This window comes from Aplysia californica, unplaced genomic scaffold, assembly GCF_000002075.1.
Source record: "Aplysia californica isolate F4 #8 unplaced genomic scaffold, AplCal3.0 scaffold00143, whole genome shotgun sequence".
In the NCBI taxonomy this organism is placed as follows: domain Eukaryota; kingdom Metazoa; phylum Mollusca; class Gastropoda; order Aplysiida; family Aplysiidae; genus Aplysia; species Aplysia californica.
The window spans coordinates 928,295-947,369 of NW_004797413.1; the positions used below are offsets into that span (position 1 = coordinate 928,295).

General features: G+C 39.7%; 2 protein-coding genes across 4 annotated transcripts in view; one reads left to right on the top strand and one right to left on the bottom strand.

The window, feature by feature from the left end:
* The window catches only part of LOC101856259, an 11,568-nt gene extending 8,843 nt beyond the window's left edge, over nucleotides 1–2,725 (bottom strand). The window contains exon 1 of one of the 3 annotated variants that reach the window (XM_035969395.1): nucleotides 2,391–2,725. The gene's annotated coding sequence lies outside the window, so the exon portion shown is untranslated. Of the gene's footprint in view, nucleotides 1–1,937; nucleotides 2,153–2,386 lie in introns of those variants that run through there. The other 2 variants (XM_005096964.3, XM_013081729.2) reach the window with 2 other exon arrangements.
* A 3,126-nt stretch (nucleotides 2,726–5,851) lies between these two features.
* The window catches only part of LOC100533344 (presenilin 1-1), a gene marked incomplete at its 5' end in the record, with an annotated part of 17,036 nt that continues 3,812 nt past the window's right edge, over nucleotides 5,852–19,075 (top strand). Inside the window, 10 exon segments of the mRNA NM_001204489.1 lie at nucleotides 5,852–6,043; nucleotides 6,753–7,093; nucleotides 8,318–8,459; nucleotides 9,677–9,744; nucleotides 10,985–11,205; nucleotides 12,053–12,151; nucleotides 12,966–13,052; nucleotides 16,742–16,909; nucleotides 17,295–17,474; nucleotides 18,552–18,664. Coding sequence (NP_001191418.1) covers nucleotides 5,873–6,043; nucleotides 6,753–7,093; nucleotides 8,318–8,459; nucleotides 9,677–9,744; nucleotides 10,985–11,205; nucleotides 12,053–12,151; nucleotides 12,966–13,052; nucleotides 16,742–16,909; nucleotides 17,295–17,474; nucleotides 18,552–18,664 — 1,590 coding nt within the window.

Here is a 19,075-nt window from a genome sequence, read left to right on the forward strand (position 1 = left end):
TGTGTGAAAAACAGACAGAAAGGAAGTGAGAAAGAAAGAAAGAAAGTAAGAAAGTAAGAAGGAGCGGGAGAGAGAGAGAGGGAGACAAAGTGTGAGTATGTGTGTTTGTGTGTGTGTGTGTCTGTGTGTTAAAGAGAGAGAGAGAGAGAGAGATGAGAGGGGGGGGGCTTGAGAAAAAGAGAGAGATAAATAGATTTACACAAAGGAAATGTTTCGGAGAAAAATGAGTAGGATAATAGTGTGTGTGTTCAGGCGCATTCTGCGGGCAGACATGAGTACATTTTAAAGCTTTGCGACCTGAAATAAATAGGCCCCTAAGCCCCATTTAATGACGCTCGTAAACGCCAGAAAATTACTCACTTTTGCATGAGAGAACACGCCTGAGCACGCATTCAGTCTTGATAGCGCGCAAGACGCAAGATCAACTCACATTCAGTAACAATAACAATAACATGAAAAGAAAGGAAAAAGAAGACAGCTTGGAAAAAGTAGATAAAAAGCAAAGCAAACTTGACAGAACGACGGGTCGTGAACTAAGCACAGACGAATTAAAGTTTATTTGCAAGCGCATTACATATAATATTACACGCCTGTCCATATTAATTTAATAAAACAACGTTAGTATAACTGGACTACTTTTGCGCGCAGGTGTAGTGTAACTATAGTGCGGTCAAAAATTCGTGGCGCAACTTTTCCTCAAATATCTCTTTAACGGGAGCAAAGTCACCCATACTTTGCACAGCAGTTGGTATTAAAATTTTTTAAAACTGAATCATATTTTTCCTCAACAATTGAGGCTCGATCAAAAAAATGTTCTTCATAAATGTATATAAAATACTAGGCATATAAATCTCCATCACGCGAAAAATGTGATTGTTCATAGCACTTCCCGCTTCTCGCACACATTTTACGCATGGCCTACGTCATAGCTACTGGATACCTCACAATCTTATTCAGATATTTAAACATTCTCCTAGTAATAATTCCTTACGTCAGGAGCTTCGTTAAACTGGCCGTTTTCCTCCAGTATTTTTGCAAAGTCCAGATGCATGCATATCTGTGTACGGTCCCGTAACACCACGCCTTAGCGCAGGGAGGACATACGGTCCCCTAGCGCCAAACGCTATAGGGGCGTACGGTCCCCTAGCGCCAAATGCTATTGGGGTGTACGGTCCCCTAACAATAGCCTTAAATAAAAGGAAGAGGCTAGCCGTACTTAATGACGGCTAGACTGGCAGTCTAGCCGTACTTAAGTACGGCTAGACTCACAGTCTAGCCGTACTTATTCTTAATATGATGGCTAGACTGACCATTTACAAAAAATAGGCCTACTGAATTGTAAATATACATTTTTAGTGTGCAGTACCTAAAGTATTTGTATTTGAGACAAAACCAGGTTCCTTAATGACAGTGCATGTATTTTAAACCTCCTGTTTTCTAATGTAAATAGGGCCTAAGATAAGTACGGCTAGACTGGCAGTCTAGCCGTACTTAAGTACGGGTAGACAGCCAGGCTAGCCGTACTTAAGGACGGCTAGACTGTCAGGCTAGCCGTACTTAATATTGATGGCTGAATTGTAAATGAAAATTTTAGTTTGCAATGCCTAAAGTATTTGTATTTCAGACAAAACCAAAACGTGCCTTACTGACTTGCATGTATTTGAACCTGAATAATTACTAGATCTAGATCTAATGAGACCTGTGTACTTAACAGGCTTGAGTCGATTGGGCCAAACCTAGATCTAAGTATGGCTAGACTGGCAGTCTAGCCGTACTTAAGTACGGCTAGCCACTTCGTAAATAAAATGCCTAGGCCTATAACTGCCACTATTGCCACCAGTAATTAAATCTACCCGACTTCTGCAACTGCTGTTTACACTCTCACTGACTGTGCTCCACTTACAATATTACAACTTACACGTGCAAGACTTGTTTACCTCTTGTCAGTTACATTTCATGGTTTCTTATATTATATATCTCTGAATCTGGATCACTCTGAACAGACTCAAGACTGGTGCATTCCACACGAGAAGGCATGCTCTCGTACTTCAATTTCTCTCCTGACGTCAAACACACTCTCCCGTCTTGTTCTCCTTACTTATAAGTTATATCAGAGGTCAGTAAGTAGCACATAGAATCTAGATCTATGGAATACTATACTACTATACTAGATCTAGATCTAGATTCTAGATCTAGATCTAGATCTAGATATTAGCTGTTTAGATTTCAGAGTATTTTTTTACACGAGCAATAGATCTAGATCTAGAATCTAGATCTAGATCTAGAATCTAGAATCTAGAATCTAGATTAGATCTAGATCTAGAATTAGATCTAGAAATCTAGATCTAGTGCATGACGGTTCGACACGACGTCTCACTCAACTCACATACAGTCACCAAATGATTTGCAAGTTCTCTGCTGTCACTCCACCAAGCCACAGAGATACATCATTCAGTGCGTCAGAGCCTTTTTTCAATATTTTTGCAGAGCAGACTTTGCCATCATACACGTCCTTAGTCCTGTCTAATAAGTCTTTTTCGTGTATCATTCACAAGAAGTTTCCTAATTAAGCAATAGCCTGTATCAGTTGATGGAAATTTAACCAATTCATTCACAATTTTTTACACTCGCCCAAGGCCTTTCAACGGAATAAAATTAACAAGTAGATCTAGGCTAGATCTAATATAAAACTGTATCACACAGTGGGCACCTCAAAATGGGAATTTTTTGTTTTGCTAAATTTTATGCCCCGCCCCCATCCAAATTTGCTTCCGTTCCGGAAGAAGCTAAGAGTACTCGCAAAATTATTATCATTACTTTGTACGCACAATCTATTTTTGTTATCATCGCAGAATCACGAGCCCAGCAACAATGACAGGTAATTGATTGTATTGATCTGGCCTTATCGTATTTTGGGCCCAAGCTGAGTAATATGGATGCGACTCTCTGATGGAGCGGAACTACACGTAGTTTGTTTCTCAAGCGAAACTGGGGGCTCAGGGTTGTTACTTTGAGATTGTTTTTTCGGTTGTGATTTGACGTAAGTTGTAAGTGAGTCAGTGAGGGGAGGAAGTGCAGTAACATTACTGACTGTTGTACATTCACAATAATTTATCGAACGAACTGGTTTTTCTTCACTGGTTTAAATAACAACCGAAGGCTCTATCTCTTGCCTTACCTACTTATCACATGTTGTCAGACTTGCCATTATGGTTAGATTTATTTTATGCTTTACAAATGCTACGTTCATTCTGTGTGTATCACGCCTCTGTGTAAGCCTACTGTTGTTACTGAATTTTTCACTTCCTCCTCACTTCTCTCCTCAGTCCTCAGTTCCCCACCTTCTTGTTGCCTCTGTTTGTATTATGATTCCCCTAGCCCCTAGTATAGAATCTAGATGCTTTCATTTATTTGATTAAACGGATTGATTGAAATGACTTTTGTTTGAATCAGGGTAGTCAGGAAGGATGAATAATGAATTGACTATGATTGACACTAAACGGGAGGACTTTCGTAACATTCGACCACTATGAGTATGAGACAGTGCAATAGAGAATTAGGGTTAGGTCTCTTCTTTATTGTGTTTGTTGGGGTGGTTGCTCATTACGGAAGTCGTTCCCACTAAACTGAAAGTGTTAGCTTTTTACAACACGTAGACTTAATGACTGAGTGAATGGGAGTTCTGTGTAGTGAATTGTTTTAAATATAATATGGAAGAGGCTAGCCGTACTTAATGACGGCTAGACTGGCAGTCTAGCCGTACACTTAAGTACGGCTAGACTCTCAGTCTAGCCGTACTTATTCTTAATATGATGGCTAGACTGACCATTTAACAAAAAATAGGCCTACTGAATTGTAAATATACTTTTTTAGTGTGCAGTACCTAAAGTATTTGTATTTGAGACGAAACCAGGTGCCTAAATGACAGTGCATGTATTTTAAACCTCCTGTTTTCTAATGTTAATAGGGCCTAAGATAAGTACGGCTAGACTGGCAGTCTAGCCGTACTTAAGTACGGGTAGACAGCCAGGCTAGCCGTACTTAAGGACGGCTAGACTGTCAGGCTAGCCGTACTTAATATTGATGGCTAAATTGTAAATGAAATTTTTAGTTTGCAATGTCTAAAGTATTTGTATTTCAGACAAAACAAAAAGGTGCCTTACTGACTTGCATGTATTTGAACCTGAATAATTACTAGATCTAGATCTAATGAGACCTGTGTACTTAACAGGCTTGAGTCGATAGGGCCAAACCTAGATCTAAGTACGGCTAGACTTGCAGTCTAGCCGTACTTAAGTACGGCTAGACTCTCAGTCTAGCCGTACTTAAGTACGGCTAGCCACTTCGATATAATATATGCCCTCAGTTATGATAGTGATAGTTTAAATCATAGATTAGCCTAAACAGTTAATATTAATATTTTCCCTGATTATCAGCATAGGTGTGTTGCATTGCTGCTGATATTCAGTGATGTGTACCCTTTTTTCTGTCTCAACACTCAACTTTGGCTTTGGCAATGCAACTTAAAGTAGACTGAACAGGAATGTTTTGACAACCGAGGATAAAAGGCTTTAAGGGGTGACTGTACAAGTTGGCAAATCACAAGTTCAGTTATAAAGAAATATACCAGTACAACAGATATTATATAATCATATGGAAAGAAAAACAAGCCAACTTGATAGATTGTATGACTTTTATAAAACAATGCAAAAAATTCCAAACCTTGAAATTTAACATCATGGTCAAAGCCTAGAAAAGTAAGCAAAATGAAATTGAATTGACATAAAACTGACCAATTTTTTTCAGCTAACATCAATAATTTCACCTTTATTTTGTTATTGATTGTCTCCAGCAGCCCAATATAATCCTTTCTTTTCTTGTGTGAAAGTTTTCAAATTACTCGGAATACATTTATTATATAATCCAGGTTTTGTGGGGCAATGGTAGCTTTTTGCGCCTGGAAGGACTAGGCTAGATTAGAACTAAAACCCCCTTGAAACAAAAGAGATCCAGTCTCATCAAGATCATAGATTTCAAATATGATGTTTCTATTTCAGTTGCAGACAATATCCCTGATCAACAATTGAAATTGAATTATAAATGCCATACATTTGTTGTATATAAATTATAAAGTCCTGAGTTAGAATCAGCTGATTTGATGCCATAATTCATACATCATATAAGAAGGTCACTTGTTGACTCTATTTATGCCACACATCACATGTAGTGAAGGGGTTAATAACTTTGCTGCTTTGAGCACTCACACAGAGTAAATGTGGCCTTTTAAAAAACTTGTACACAATGTCTAAGGCTGACACTAACTTCCTGCTGGCAATAACTATGTGCTGGAGCACCCTAAATAGCTGAGTGGGTTAAGATTGAGTGCAACCTAGTTTGTCTTGCAATCACTAACTTGCCTTGGACATTTTTTCTGTGTGAAACGTTGAAGTTAAGCCCAAATTCAATTCAAACATACACTTTTGACACCTTTGTTTTGAAAGATGATAGTGTTTCCAAACTTTTTCTATGGTATCTGTTTTCTCAAAATGACTTTTACTAATTTTCAGCTGTAATATACTCCCTTTGTTTTAGTTTTCGAAAATTTGGAAAAGATTTTGGGATAAAATCCTCAGGGATTTGGAAATAGAAAAAAAAGCTCACTTTTGTAAAATAACAATGGCATTTTAGACTTAATGGGATTTTAGATGGCCCTATAGGTTACAAATCATTGAGCAAGTGTTTTGTTCCTGTGTGCTGTTGGCATCGCTGACCGATTATTACGCCACAGCGCCAGAAGAGAGAGAGAGTAAATGATCGTTCACGTTCTTTTTTCTTGTCCCCTTTTGTGCAGCCTTAGTGGGATATTGACTGCATGAATCCCCAACGGAGCTCAACGACTTCTGTAGGTGTGGACAGCTCTCCCACGGAGAGGACCGGACTAATGAGTAACCTGACAGGCGGGGAGTGGGCGGGGGAGAGTGGGAACTTCTCTCCGGTCCGCCGCTACTCTGCCGCGGACGATGAGGCCACGACGGTGCCAGAGGTACAGCAGGCTGTGTGTGTGTTCGTGCGTGTGTTGGTGGGGGGGGGGGGGGGTGGGTTGTTTGTTCGTGTGTGTGTTTCTGTGGGTGGGTGTACGCATGCGTGTGTGTGTGTTGCATCTCAGCTCAGTGTCTGCTTATCCTTCACGTTGACTGTTTCATTTACTTTTTGATCTAGTATTTTTTATTTAGAATTGTTTGATTACACTACTATTTTTCCCATTATGTTCTGTTCTCACAACTGGCAGTCCCTTCTTTTAAATTGTTTCCTTTTACTCTACTCTTCCTATTCATTCTCCCTTTTCACTTTTTTGGTATACATTTCGACTCAAAACCAAAGAGCTAATCTTATAAGAATCTTTTCTTTCTCTTTTTTTGTTTGTTTGTTCCACATACGAGAACTCAAGGGTAGTGAACTGTAGGTTATTCAACACCCAATGAAGCTGATTTTTGTATGTATAATAACGTGCTTTTTTTTCTCAAATCAAGAGGGTTTTATCGTTCCGCTGTCAGACCGCAGTTTTTGAAGATGCTTTTTAAAGATGGGTATTCGTGCTGATGAGAGTCTCTGCAGTTTTATAAGACCTATTTTTTTATAAGTTCTGTGAAACTTAAAAAACTTTTTTTTAAACTAAGGTGGGGGGGTCAAAGTTTGTATTTGTATTTTAACAAGTAATTCTCCCCCCTCCCTCTTTCATCCCCCTGCTTCAGACATCAGTGGTGACCCCCTCGACCAACAGCACAACAAACCAGCAGCCGCAAAGTCAGAGAACGCGGCGCGGCGAAGGGTCTCAAAATAGATCTGACGGTGATGGAGCGGCGGCCACCCGTGGTGGCGGTGCCCAGCCAGCTGCTGCTGCGAGGCAGGAGGCGGGGAGAGGGAGCGGAGAGGCGGTGTCGGGGCAGCAGGAAGAGGAGGACGACGGGGAAGAGACGCTTCTGTACGGGGCCAAGCACGTCATCATGCTGTTTGTCCCCGTCACGCTGTGTATGGTGGTGGTGGTCGCGACCATCAGTTCCATCACGTACTACACCACGAAGGGAACCTATTTGTAAGTTGTTCACGCCGCGCTAGCTCTGGCCCTTTTTTTTTCTTTTTTCCTTCTCTGCTGCAGAAGTCGCTATCTGTTTTTGTTTTTTTTCTTCCATACTTTAGTTATCTTGTCTTTTAACTTGATAATAGTTGGGTTATGCGTGTGTATTTCTTGTCTGTACATTCCATACCACAACAAAGTTGGGTTATTGTGGTGTATATTTCCTGTCAGTACATTCTTTTCCATATTAAGAGTTGGGCTGTGTATGTGTGTCTTCTCCATGTGTGCAAGCTAAAAAAAAACTTTTGGGACAAGAGTTGGGTTATGTGTGTGTATTTCCCCAGCATGTACAAGTGTTGGGTTATTTGTGTGTATACTGTATTTCCCCAGTCTGTACAAGTGTTGGGTTATTTGTGTGTATACTGTATTTCCCCAGTCTGTACAAGTGTTGGGTTATGTGTGTGTATTTCCCCAGTCTGTACAAGTGTTGGGTTATGTGTGTGTATTTCCCCAGTCTGTACAAGTGTTGGGTTATGTGTGTGTATTTCCCCAGCCTGTACAAGTGTTTGGTTATGTGTGTGTATACTGTATTTCCCCAGTCTGTACAAAGAGTTGGGTTATGTATGTGTATACTGTATTTCCCCAGTCTGTACAAGTGTTGGGTTATGTGTGTGTATACTGTATTTCCGCAGTCTGTACACCCCATTCCATGACAAGTGTTAGGTAATGTGTGTGTATTTTCGCTGTCTGTACACAAGTTGGGTTATGTGTGTGTATACTGTATTTCTCCAGCCTGTACTAGTGTTAGGTTATGTGTGTGTATTTCCGCAGCCTGTACACAAGTTGGCTTATGTGTGAGCATTTCCGCAGTCTGTACAAGTGTTAGGTTATGTGTGTGTATTTCCGCAGCCTGTACACACGTGTTGGGTTATGTGTGTGTATTTCCGCAGTCTGTTCCACTGTTGTACCTCTGTTTCATGACTTTATGTTGGGTTATGTATGTGTATACTGTATTTCCCCGGCGTGTACACAAGTTGGGTTATGTATGTGTATACTGTATTTCCCCGCGACCAAGCTGTGGCAGTCTATGGCTTTATGTTGGGTTATATATGTGTATACTGTATTTCCCCAGTCTGTACACAAGTTGGGTTATGTGTATGTATACTGTATTTCCCCGCGACCAAGCTGTGGCAGTCTATGGCTTTCTGTTGGGTTATGTGTGTGTATACTGTATTTCCGCAGCCTGTACACCCCGTTCCACGACAAGACGGAAGACACCGGGACCAAGCTGTGGCAGTCTATGGCCAACGCCCTCATCCTGCTGGGCGCTATCATCGTCATGACCATCGTTCTCCTGCTCCTCTACAAGTACGAGTGCTACAAGGTCAGGAACAAACTATAAATAGAAACAGCAAATTGTTTTTCGTTCTCCTGCCCCTCTACAAGTATGAGTGCTACAATAGTTCTTTTTTTTTTTCCTATGAAACATCTGTTTTCCTTATCTCTCTCCTCCTTCTTTTCTTTGTATGTTACTCTCTAGTAACAGATCTAATCTTTCATCTGTGGCACTTATGTGATCTCACTCTGTTGCAAGTGCTGATCTTATTTAGTTCACAGGTATAAACTGCTTTTAAATGTAAAAAACTCCAAAGAACTTGTTGACTTAAGAAAAAGCATATTTCGTGTTTGTGTGTGTGTGCATGTGTGTACGTGGTGAAACACCAAACCAATGTGCGAGGGTCTGGACAATAAAGAGGTATCTTATCTTATCAGGTATGGCAACTCCATAGATAGGCGTGGCCTGGTTTATCGTAAATTTGGATTTAAAAGCCACTGAGCTTAGTACCGTTGTTTATTATGGGTTGTTGTTTTTTTATCCCTTTGAGGTGGAGAATGTTCACAACAGTTCTACTGAATATGAGTTTTTAAATTCCAATTTTGTAGTGGAATAGGTGTATTAATAGACCTTAACAATTCATTGGAAGTAAAGTGTAGGTTTAAACTTTTTACTTTTTATTCTTTTTTTTATTATATAGTCCTTTGCAGTAACATTTGAAATTAATTTGTACCGTATTGAAGGCATTTATGAGGTCTATCTTCTCTGACTAGTATTTTCAATATTTGCATACTCTGAATATTTTGGTGGCCCCCTTGTATATGAATATGTTTGTGGGTGGTTGGCGGGTGCTTTGGTATGGTTTGCTCCTTCTTTCCAATCAAACATCTATCGTCCTTTTTCTCTCCTCCTTCTTTTTTGTGTTTGTTACTCTCTTGTAACACATCTCTTCTTCGACACGTATATGACCTTATTGTGTTGCAAGTGCCGCAAAACTCTTACAAAATCTAATAATACAGGGCGCTGCACAGTGGCGACCGACAGTGGCATTGTTTGTAAACTGTTCTGTATTTGTGTAATAGTGTGTATTTATGTATGTATTTACACATGTGTGTATTTATGTATGTACGTGTTTATATTTATGTATTTATGTATGTATGTTTGCCATTGTAAAACAAAGTGCCCTTCTGGGACAAACAAAAGTGTAATTTATTTTTATTATTATTATTATTTATAAATATGCTTTGTTTTGTTGGTTTCCTCAGATCATCAATGGGTGGCTCGTGATGTCTTCAGTGATGCTGCTGTTTTTCTTTTCCTACATATATCTTGAGTGAGTATGCACGGATACGAATACGAGTTGCTGTTTAGTTAAGTGATTGTAACAGGAAATGTCCTTTCAACATGAGGAAAATCTTGGTAGCAGTCAAAATGTGGGTGGTTGGCGGGTGCTCTGATGTGGTTTGCTTTTTCTTTTCTTCTTTCCTTTCAAACATCTATCGTCCTTATCTCCCCTTCTCCTTTTTTTATGTTTGTTACTCTCTTGTAACACCTCTAATCTCCTGGCGCTCATATGAACTTATGCTGTAAAACCTCCACTAAAACTTTTTTTAAATTGTTTCTGATGGCACCCGTTTTCAAAGAGCTAAGTGGCTGTCTTAGACAGGTGGCCATCTTACACAGTGTCATTATGTTGTAAAAAAAAATGTAAGTTGGGAAATGGGAAGTGACTGTTTGATTTGTAGGTGTTTGACTTATACTGGTGGCCGTTGGACTGTATCTGTAAAAAAAAAATGCATTTGATAAGTCCTACTCTTCCAAGAGATATATAATTTGTATTGCTATTGGCTATAAGTTCATGCAGGCCGTCTCATTTTTCTTCGATCATCCACCATTGCTTCAGAGGACAATTTTGGTTAATTTGGAAGTGGTTCTTTTTAAGACCTTGAAATTTTGAGGACAAAAGTAATTTTATGTCATTTGATAAAATTGTTTCACAAAGATCTTTGTCTCTCATCACTTTTCCTTTTCTCTTTTTCTTTTTGTCCTTGAACTGTCAAGGGATTCAATATGTTTTGAAATATTGTCTGTGGCTTCAAGTTATTTTATTCAATTCTCTCTAGAAATCATTCATTAACCCTTTAATTTAGCAGGTGGCTGGAAGAGACCACTGACAGATCCTAATTTTTTTCCCCCTCTGTTGTCTCTGTCTGTCCCTTTTGTTTTTTCCCTGCACAAAATGACAGTTATTGCGTCTCCATGCTTCTCTTTACACAAAAAAAAAACCCCAAAAGAAACAAAATTTGCATTTGGTAACCCTCTCTTCGGATGTAATTGCATGTGGATGCTCTTCTGTGCTATTGCATGATAAAGGTTCAGTTTTAAGTGAAGTAAATAAAACTTACGGGTGTCAGGGAAAGATCAGGATAACGTGGCTTTTCTAAAAGCATCTGAGCAAAGGAATGAATGGCGAACCATTATAACCGATGTCTGTTACAGATCTGGCACTTGAAGACGATGGGGAAAAAAACAACCCCAACCCTGTGAACTTTCATGCCCTTTTTTATTTGCAGACAAATTCTACGTGCCTACAACGTCCCGATGGACTATATCACAGTGGCTATCATCATGTGGAACTTTGGCGTGGGGGGCCTGTTCTGCATCCACTGGAAGGGGCCGCTACTCCTGCAGCAGGCGTACCTCATCAGCATCAGCGCGCTGGTGGCCCTCATGTTCATCAAGTTTCTGCCGGACTGGACGACATGGGCCGTGCTGGGCGTCATGGTGGTGTGGGGTGAGGACCAAAGACTGCTGTCTTCTTTATATCAGAGGATAGGATAAACTTTTGTGTCACTTTACAGGCTAATCTCCCTATATGTTGGAGCATTCTCTGTCAGAGGACAGGATAAACTCTCTGTCACAGAATAGGATAAATTCTTTACCAATGAATAGGATCAACGTTACGTCACATGATAGGATAAACTCTTTATGAACAGATAAGATAAACTCTTTATCAAGGGATAGGATAAACTCTATATCAAAGGATAGGAAAAACTGAACATCAGAGTATAGGATAATCTTTATTTCATGTTGTAGTATAAACTCTTTGTCAACGGATAGGATGAACTCTATGTCATAGGACGGGATAAAGTCTGTGTCATGTTGCATTAGAGGAAAGAATAACTCTAATAAAGTCAAAGCTCAAAAGGCTTGAACTGGTAGTTCCTTGTCTTCTTTTTAGCAATGCTTATTCACACCAAATTTGTACTCGGATGAAATGCTTAAATTACTTTGTTGAGTGTACCCACCGATTTACAGATAGGGGTATTCTACTGATTATCAGCCAAAGCTCAGTTTGAGGATTAAGTTTGAATCACTTTCTGTGTTACCATGCATTGTGAAGTTATTACACAGTTATTTCCCTTGTAAATAAGTGTTTGTTTTTTAGGTCTATATGTACTTGTCAAAGACGGCCATAAAAGCAAATTCTTTTAGGAGCAAACTTAGGGCTGAAATTTGTCGTAAATCAGGTCAGATTGTAATGTTCCAATACCACTGATTGCACTACCCTTGGTTTTGCTTCAGTGTTTTTTAGTGCTAACTTTTTCTCTCAATCCCTTTGTTTTTTTTATGTGTTTCAGATTTGGTCGCCGTGCTGTGTCCAAAGGGCCCCCTTCGCATGCTGGTAGAGACAGCTCAGAACAGGAACGAGCCCATCTTCCCAGCCCTCATCTATTCTTGTAAGGGCACATGTTGCACTGTGTCACTGAGAAAGAAGTTACTGTACACCTGGGGGTTTTTTTCCATGCTCTTTTTTTTTTTCTTTTTTTTTTCTTTCTGCCAGTGAAGCAGTGCCTCTTTTATCATTTCACGAATTACTGGAATTTGAGAATTTCTTTAAAAATCACGGATTCAAGTTGGGCGTAAAAATAACCCGGTGTACAGTAATTCTTTTGTCCATACTCACTGCATAAGTTTGGCACTAACGTGTCATGTTGATGTAGGTTTAGAGCTCTCATAATATATTTGTCAAGATTTTGAGAAGGAGAATTGTTTTCTAGGGAATCCATCTCAACAAATGTAAATCTGGACTGTAATTTCCTTAAATAAACTTTATATGAGTGTATAGCTTTCTTTATTGAGAATGCAGTCTCTAGGTATCGTTTGTTAGCTGATCTATAGAACTTTTTGTTGAGTTGATCCTAACAGTCATTAGAATAGATTAGCAGATTTGTGAGGTATTCTGCAATGTTCACATTTATCTGCAAGGTCAATTCGTGCGATATGCAGAGTTTTCATCATGCTTTGTTTCAGGAAAACTTACATTGACTTTGGAATGACTTCTAAATGGCTGTAGCATAGGAAGAAATTGAGTTAGTTTTTCATAAATATTTTAAGATAACAATAATAATAACGATAATAGATTGTTGACTTCTCTAGGAAAAGTTTTGAATTTGCAAATAGATAATTGTTTAGGATTATTATTGTCCGTAAAGAAACTTTTTTTTATATGTGTGATGACACATTTGAATTATTTTCTCCTTTGCTCTACAGCTACGATGGTGTGGACTATAACCATGGCTGATGGTGATCCAAACAAGAAGAAAAACAAAAAGAAGAAGAAGCAAGAAACTACAACAGGTTTGTTGATTTTTTTATTTGTTTTTAAATTTCAAGACAATTTTTGTCCATGCTACTCTGAAAGAAACATGTCTACTTTCATGGTTGACTTGTGCTGAGTTCATGACTTGTGCTACCTCGTCAATGCTCTGAGTGGGACCTCTGTGTGTCAGATGTTTTGTTTAATTCCTTTTGTTGATTTCCAATTCTATACCCCATGACTGCTAACGATATATATGTACCCCACATGCTAAGAAAAATTCCACTGTACTCAAGATGTTGCAGGTCACCATCCAAAATTGACGGTTGCTTGCATATTATTGGAAGTGGATAAGTATAACGACAGTGGACTCCTCTTAAACCAAACATAATGAGTCCGAAAACAGCAGTAAACCGAAGGAAAAGAAAACCTCCGATGTTTATTATTTTTTTATTTGCGCAACTTCTCTAAATTGAAAACCAGGCTACGCCGAAGAAAATCCAGCAATCCCGTGGATTTCAGTTTAAGTGGACTCTGCTGTACATATCAACGAAAAGAGAAATGAAGAGATGTCTTCTTCCATTGACAATATCCTCTTTGAACATGCCATGACTATATAAACAACTTGAAAACTCTGAAACAACACGTCAGCTCTGACTGTCTCGCAGGATGTGTCAAAAAAAAAGAACACGCTCACTTCTCATTGGTTTATTTGTTACAGAATCTTTGCTTCCCGTCAAATAGTCTATATATATATAGATGTGATCTCAAAGCTAAAACAATAAGCTTTCAAAGGATGGCACTCTCTTTATTCAAAACTTGGTCATAGCTGAGATATCAGCAACAACAACAAAAACACAGGTTGTTTTGACATAGTTCTGCAGTCCAAAGGGTTAAATACTTTCCCTGGACCTTGGGGTTTTGTTGGGGGGGGGGGGGGGGGGGTTATGACTACAGCCTTTCTTTTCTCATAGAAGTATGCCTGATTATAAAACATTCGAGAGTCTGATTGTCTTTTCTCTCTACAGTTTCAGACAACTTTTCATTTGAATCATCATTTGTTTCTCTTATAGAAGGTAATTTTGGACTTACCCCCCTCACATATTTTGTTTGCATATTTATTTTGTTTTATAATCTTAATTAATTTTTTTTTGGGGGGGGGGGGGGGGGAATTTGGAAAATCATACTTCTTCGTGTTGAATGTACAGTCGAATATGTTCAAGATGATCTCCCATTGTCAAAGAGAAAAGTGGTCGACTTTGACAGGTAGTTACCTTGGACACGGTTATTGTAATATAAAAAACCCACAAGGCATGAAGTAGTCATTTGTACAGGTGATTGCCTTGTACAGCGCCTTGTACAGGTGATTGCCTTGTACAGGTGATTGCCTTGTTCAGGTGATTGCCTTGTACAGGTGGTCTCAAGAGTACATTCGACTGTATTCACATTTTTCTAACATTGGTGGACCCTCCCAATACCTTAAGATGTCTTACGTTCCTGGCAGATAGGCGGTCTTGTTCTTCCTCTTTTATTTTTCATTTTCAAATTTTTTCTCGGTGGTTGTGGTTGCTTTTGTTTTTAATTTATTTGTCAGTAAATTTCATTGAATGTTTTTGCTTTTGTGGGTTTTGGCTCTAATATTTGCGAGTGGAGAACAAGTTCAAGTGGCAGCTGCTCTAGCTGGTATGTCTGCCTAGAGGACGGAGATGTAAGAATCTCACAGTGACAGAGCTAGGTGATTGTTCGTTGTCATTTTATATTTTTAAAGCGGGGGGGGGGGTCAGAAATGATCATTTGTACAGGTGATTGTCTTGGACAGGTGGCTTTTAGAGCCGGTCGGACTGACTTTTTATGGATAAATACGATTTCTCAATTAGAAAATTTTCTGATTTAAGAATAAATTTTTGATGGAGAACGCACTTGAAGACATAGGCTGGGTACTGTGGCAGTTGTTTGCGGGGGGGGTTTTTCTTCCCTAACTGGTTTTGTTTTGTTTTGATGCAATGGCCTGTATGATGTTGTCACAGCAGAGAAACATTTTGCCATAGCACCGTTTTTCATTTTGATTGTTCTTTCTTTCACCTGCACTGTTTTTTTAACTTGTTTGCATCGTGTAGGAAGATGAGATGACTTTAATGGTTGTCTGCTACATAGTTTTCTATTCTAAGGGTAGGTTACGTAAAAATGTATTGATGTGGTGCAAATTATTATATTTCAAGGAAAAAAGAAACAAGAAAAACCCAACAAGAAAAAGGGGAATCGTGTAGTCGATGATGATGATGATGATGATGATACCACGCTAATGTAGTAAAAGTAAGCTGAAAGCACGCTGCTGGGAATAGAAAAATGTCAATATTGTTTCGGAAAAAAACTTGTTATGACGAACAGGTGTTGTGTACCCCCCCCCGTTTGGGCTTGTGACCTAGTAGTATGGGTTTCATTTTTGGCAGAACCGCGCTCCGTATTCACATTATTAGTAAGGATTTTTTTGGGGGGGGGGTTCATTTTCCTCAGATGTGAATTAAGCGCAAGCATCTGTTGGGGGTTAGTTGCGTGTAGACGGGGCAGGTGGCGGGCGCTCTGTTGTTGTGGTTTACTTCTTTTATTTCAAACCTCTATCTTCCATACCTCTCCTACTTGTCCTTGTTTGTTACTCTCAAGTGACACCTCTATCTTCCATACCTCTCCTACTTGTCCTTGTTTGTTACTCTCAAGTGACACCTCTATCTTCCAAACCTCTCCTACTTGTCCTTGTTTGTTACTCTCAAGTGACACCTCTATCTTCCATACCTCTCCTACTTGTCCTTGTTTGTTACTCTCAAGTGACACCTCTATCTTCCATACCTCTCCTACTTGTCCTTGTTTGTTACTCTCAAGTGACACCTCTATCTTCCAAACCTCTCCTACTTGTCCTTGTTTGTTACTCTCAAGTGACACCTCTATCTTCCAAACCTCTCCTACTTGTCCTTGTTTGTTACTCTCAAGTGACACCTCTATCTTCCATACCTCTCCTACTTGTCCTTGTTTGTTACTCTCAAGTGACACCTCTATCTTCCATACCTCTCCTACTTGTCCTTGTTTGTTACTCTCAAGTGACACCTCTATCTTCCATACCTCTCCTACTTGTCCTTGTTTGTTACTCTCAAGTGACACCTCTATCTTCCATACCTCTCCTACTTGTCCTTGTTTGTTACTCTCAAGTGACACCTCTATCTTCCATACCTCTCCTACTTGTCCTTGTTTGTTACTCTCAAGTGACACCTCTATCTTCCATACCTCTCCTACTTGTCCTTGTTTGTTACTCTCAAGTGACACCTCTATCTTCCATACCTCTCCTACTTGTCCTTGTTTGTTACTCTCAAGTGACACCTCTATCTTCCATACCTCTCCTACTTGTCCTTGTTTGTTACTCTCAAGTGACACCTCTATCTTCCATACCTCTCCTACTTGTCCTTGTTTGTTACTCTCAAGTGACACCTCTATTCCTCAACACTTATATGACCTATTTGTGTTGCAAGTACCGTGTAAAACTCTTACTAAAACTAGTCATAATAATAATGATAGATAGCATTTGTATAGTGCTAATCCCCGCTCAATAGCAAGCTCTATGCACTTCACAGTCTGTACCAATACCCCAGCAGACCTGGGAGCATTCTGAAACAACCTCAACTTCCTGGGAAGTGTGACTCTTTACAGAACTCTGTTTAGTGTTCTTTGTGTAACTCAACAGCTGAAGAAAGCGCGAATGGCGCCCAGGCGTCGGGTGGTGCAGACGAGGACGACGGAGGGTTCCAGGAGCACATTCAGAACGGAGGATCAAGGTCACGAGGCTTATCCAGTGGCAGCGAATCAAATTCTGCCCGCACAGCGGTTGCCGCGTTAGGGGATATGTCTCAAGGTAAGAGAAAGACACATAGGTAGGTCTCAAGGTAGGAGAAAGACACTTCGATGTCTTAGGAGAAAGACACATAGATAGGTCTCAAGGTAAGAGAGAGACACATAGATAGTTCTGAAGGTAAGAGAGAGGCACATAGATATGTCTTGTGGAAGGAGAAAGACACATAGATGTTTTAGGAGAAAGACACACAGATATGTCTCAAGGTAGGAGAAAGACACATAGATGATTTATGGTTTCTGTTATGGCCTATTAGAACAATTCTGGCAGAGAAGAGCTTGCCACATTTTGAGCTTTTAGAAGCTTCATTTCCACGTGATGCCTCATAAGAGTGTTTGTTTTTTCATCAACGAGACTGATGTTCTCATATTTCTGGGATTGTTTCCAGCCGATAGCCCGCGGCAGCAGCGTGCCAAGGTTGACACAGTGGCGGTGGATGCTGAGACCACCGTGGTGGTCAACAGAAACCCCCCCAGGCCACGAGCGCAGAGAGCCGCGACAGATCAGCAGAACCGACAGCGGAACGAGTCGGAAACAGACGTGGCCTCCTCTGAGGCGGATGAAGATCGTAAGTTTCTCTACTGATACGTGTCTTTTTGTGTGTGTGTGTATCATGTGTTTGTTTTTGTGTTTTAGAAGATTGTGTGTTTTTCTGCTTACTCGTCTTTTTGTTTGTGGGAATGTTTGCTTTTGTGTTTTAAAAGATTCTGTGCTTCTTTACTGACATATCTTTTTATTTGTGTGAATAGTGAATGTTTGTTTTTGTGTTTTAGAAGATTGTACACTATCGTCTTTATCTCTCCCCCTTCTTTTTTATGTTTTTTACTCTCTTGTAATACCTCTAATCTTCAGCGCTTATATGACCTTATTGTGTTGCAAATGCCGTAAAACTCTTACTGAAACTAAAACTACAACACTTCTCTATTGACATGTCCGTATATGTGTATTTGTTTTTGTGCATTATGCCCTTGTTTAGGGCTACCCCGTCGTCTTTCGATACTTGTGTGTTTGTTTGTTGTTTGTCAGCATACCTGTGTGGGTGGTTGATGGGTGCTCTGGTGTGGTTTGCTTCTTCTTTCCTATCAAACATCTATCGTCCTTATCTCCCCCCTTCTTATTTTTTATGTTTGTTACTCTCTTGTAACACCTCTAATCTTCTGGCGCTGATATGACCTTATGCAGTCGCGAGCGCTGTAACGCCTCTGCTAAAAAAAAAAGCATACGTGTGCAGTGAACACATTTTTTAATATGTGTCTCTACATATATGCGATATTGGCTGCACTATCAGTAATGCTGAACTGTGTTGGCCATGTGAGCTTGTTGTTTTTATATCAAATAATCATTTTACGGGGAAGACGCTGCTGTCTGCGGCGAGTTGTGGCGTTTGTGATCGTTACCAAGCTGCTTGCTATAATTTCCTTTACTTTTCTCTCTTTACTATACTAGCTATCCCTTTAAATATGGATTAACTGTATGCACTGTGCTTACCAGGACTATGACATTGTTTCAGAATGCTATCAGGTGTGCCGGAGTAATAATATAGATTATAAAGCCCACAGAACTTGCTGTTGAGCGGGAATTTGCGCCATACATATGCCATCTGTTATTATTATTATTATTATTATTATTATTATTCCGTTTTCAGGTGGTGTTAAACTGGGACTTGGGGATTTTATTTTCTACGGCGTGTTGGTCGGCAAAGCTTCGTCCAACGGAGACTGGAACACAACCCTTGCCTGTTTTGTGGCCATATTGATCGTAAGTAGCTTTGTTCTTCCCCCGTCACTGCTGGTGCGGCTTGTTTCTTCTTCTACTTGTCAACTCTCTGTTTCTCATATGATCAGCTGAGAGCTTGAGGTGATACTATGTTCACGTTCCTTGTTTTGAGAAAAAATGGACTTATAGGTAAGGTGCACAAGGCTACTCCAAGATCCGTAGGGAGGTCTTGATGTCTTGAAAAAGTCTTGAAAATTGAGCTGGCTTCTCAAGGCCTTAGAAAGTCTTAACTCACTTGCGACTGGGCCCTTTCACCAGTCACAAGCGTTGAAGACTGGCGTTTTGGGGGGTATTTCAATAAATCACCACAACTCTCAGAATTACCCTATTGTAATCATTTTTTGACACAGTAAAGTAACATTCGAGCTTAATCTAATACAAAAAACTAAAGTT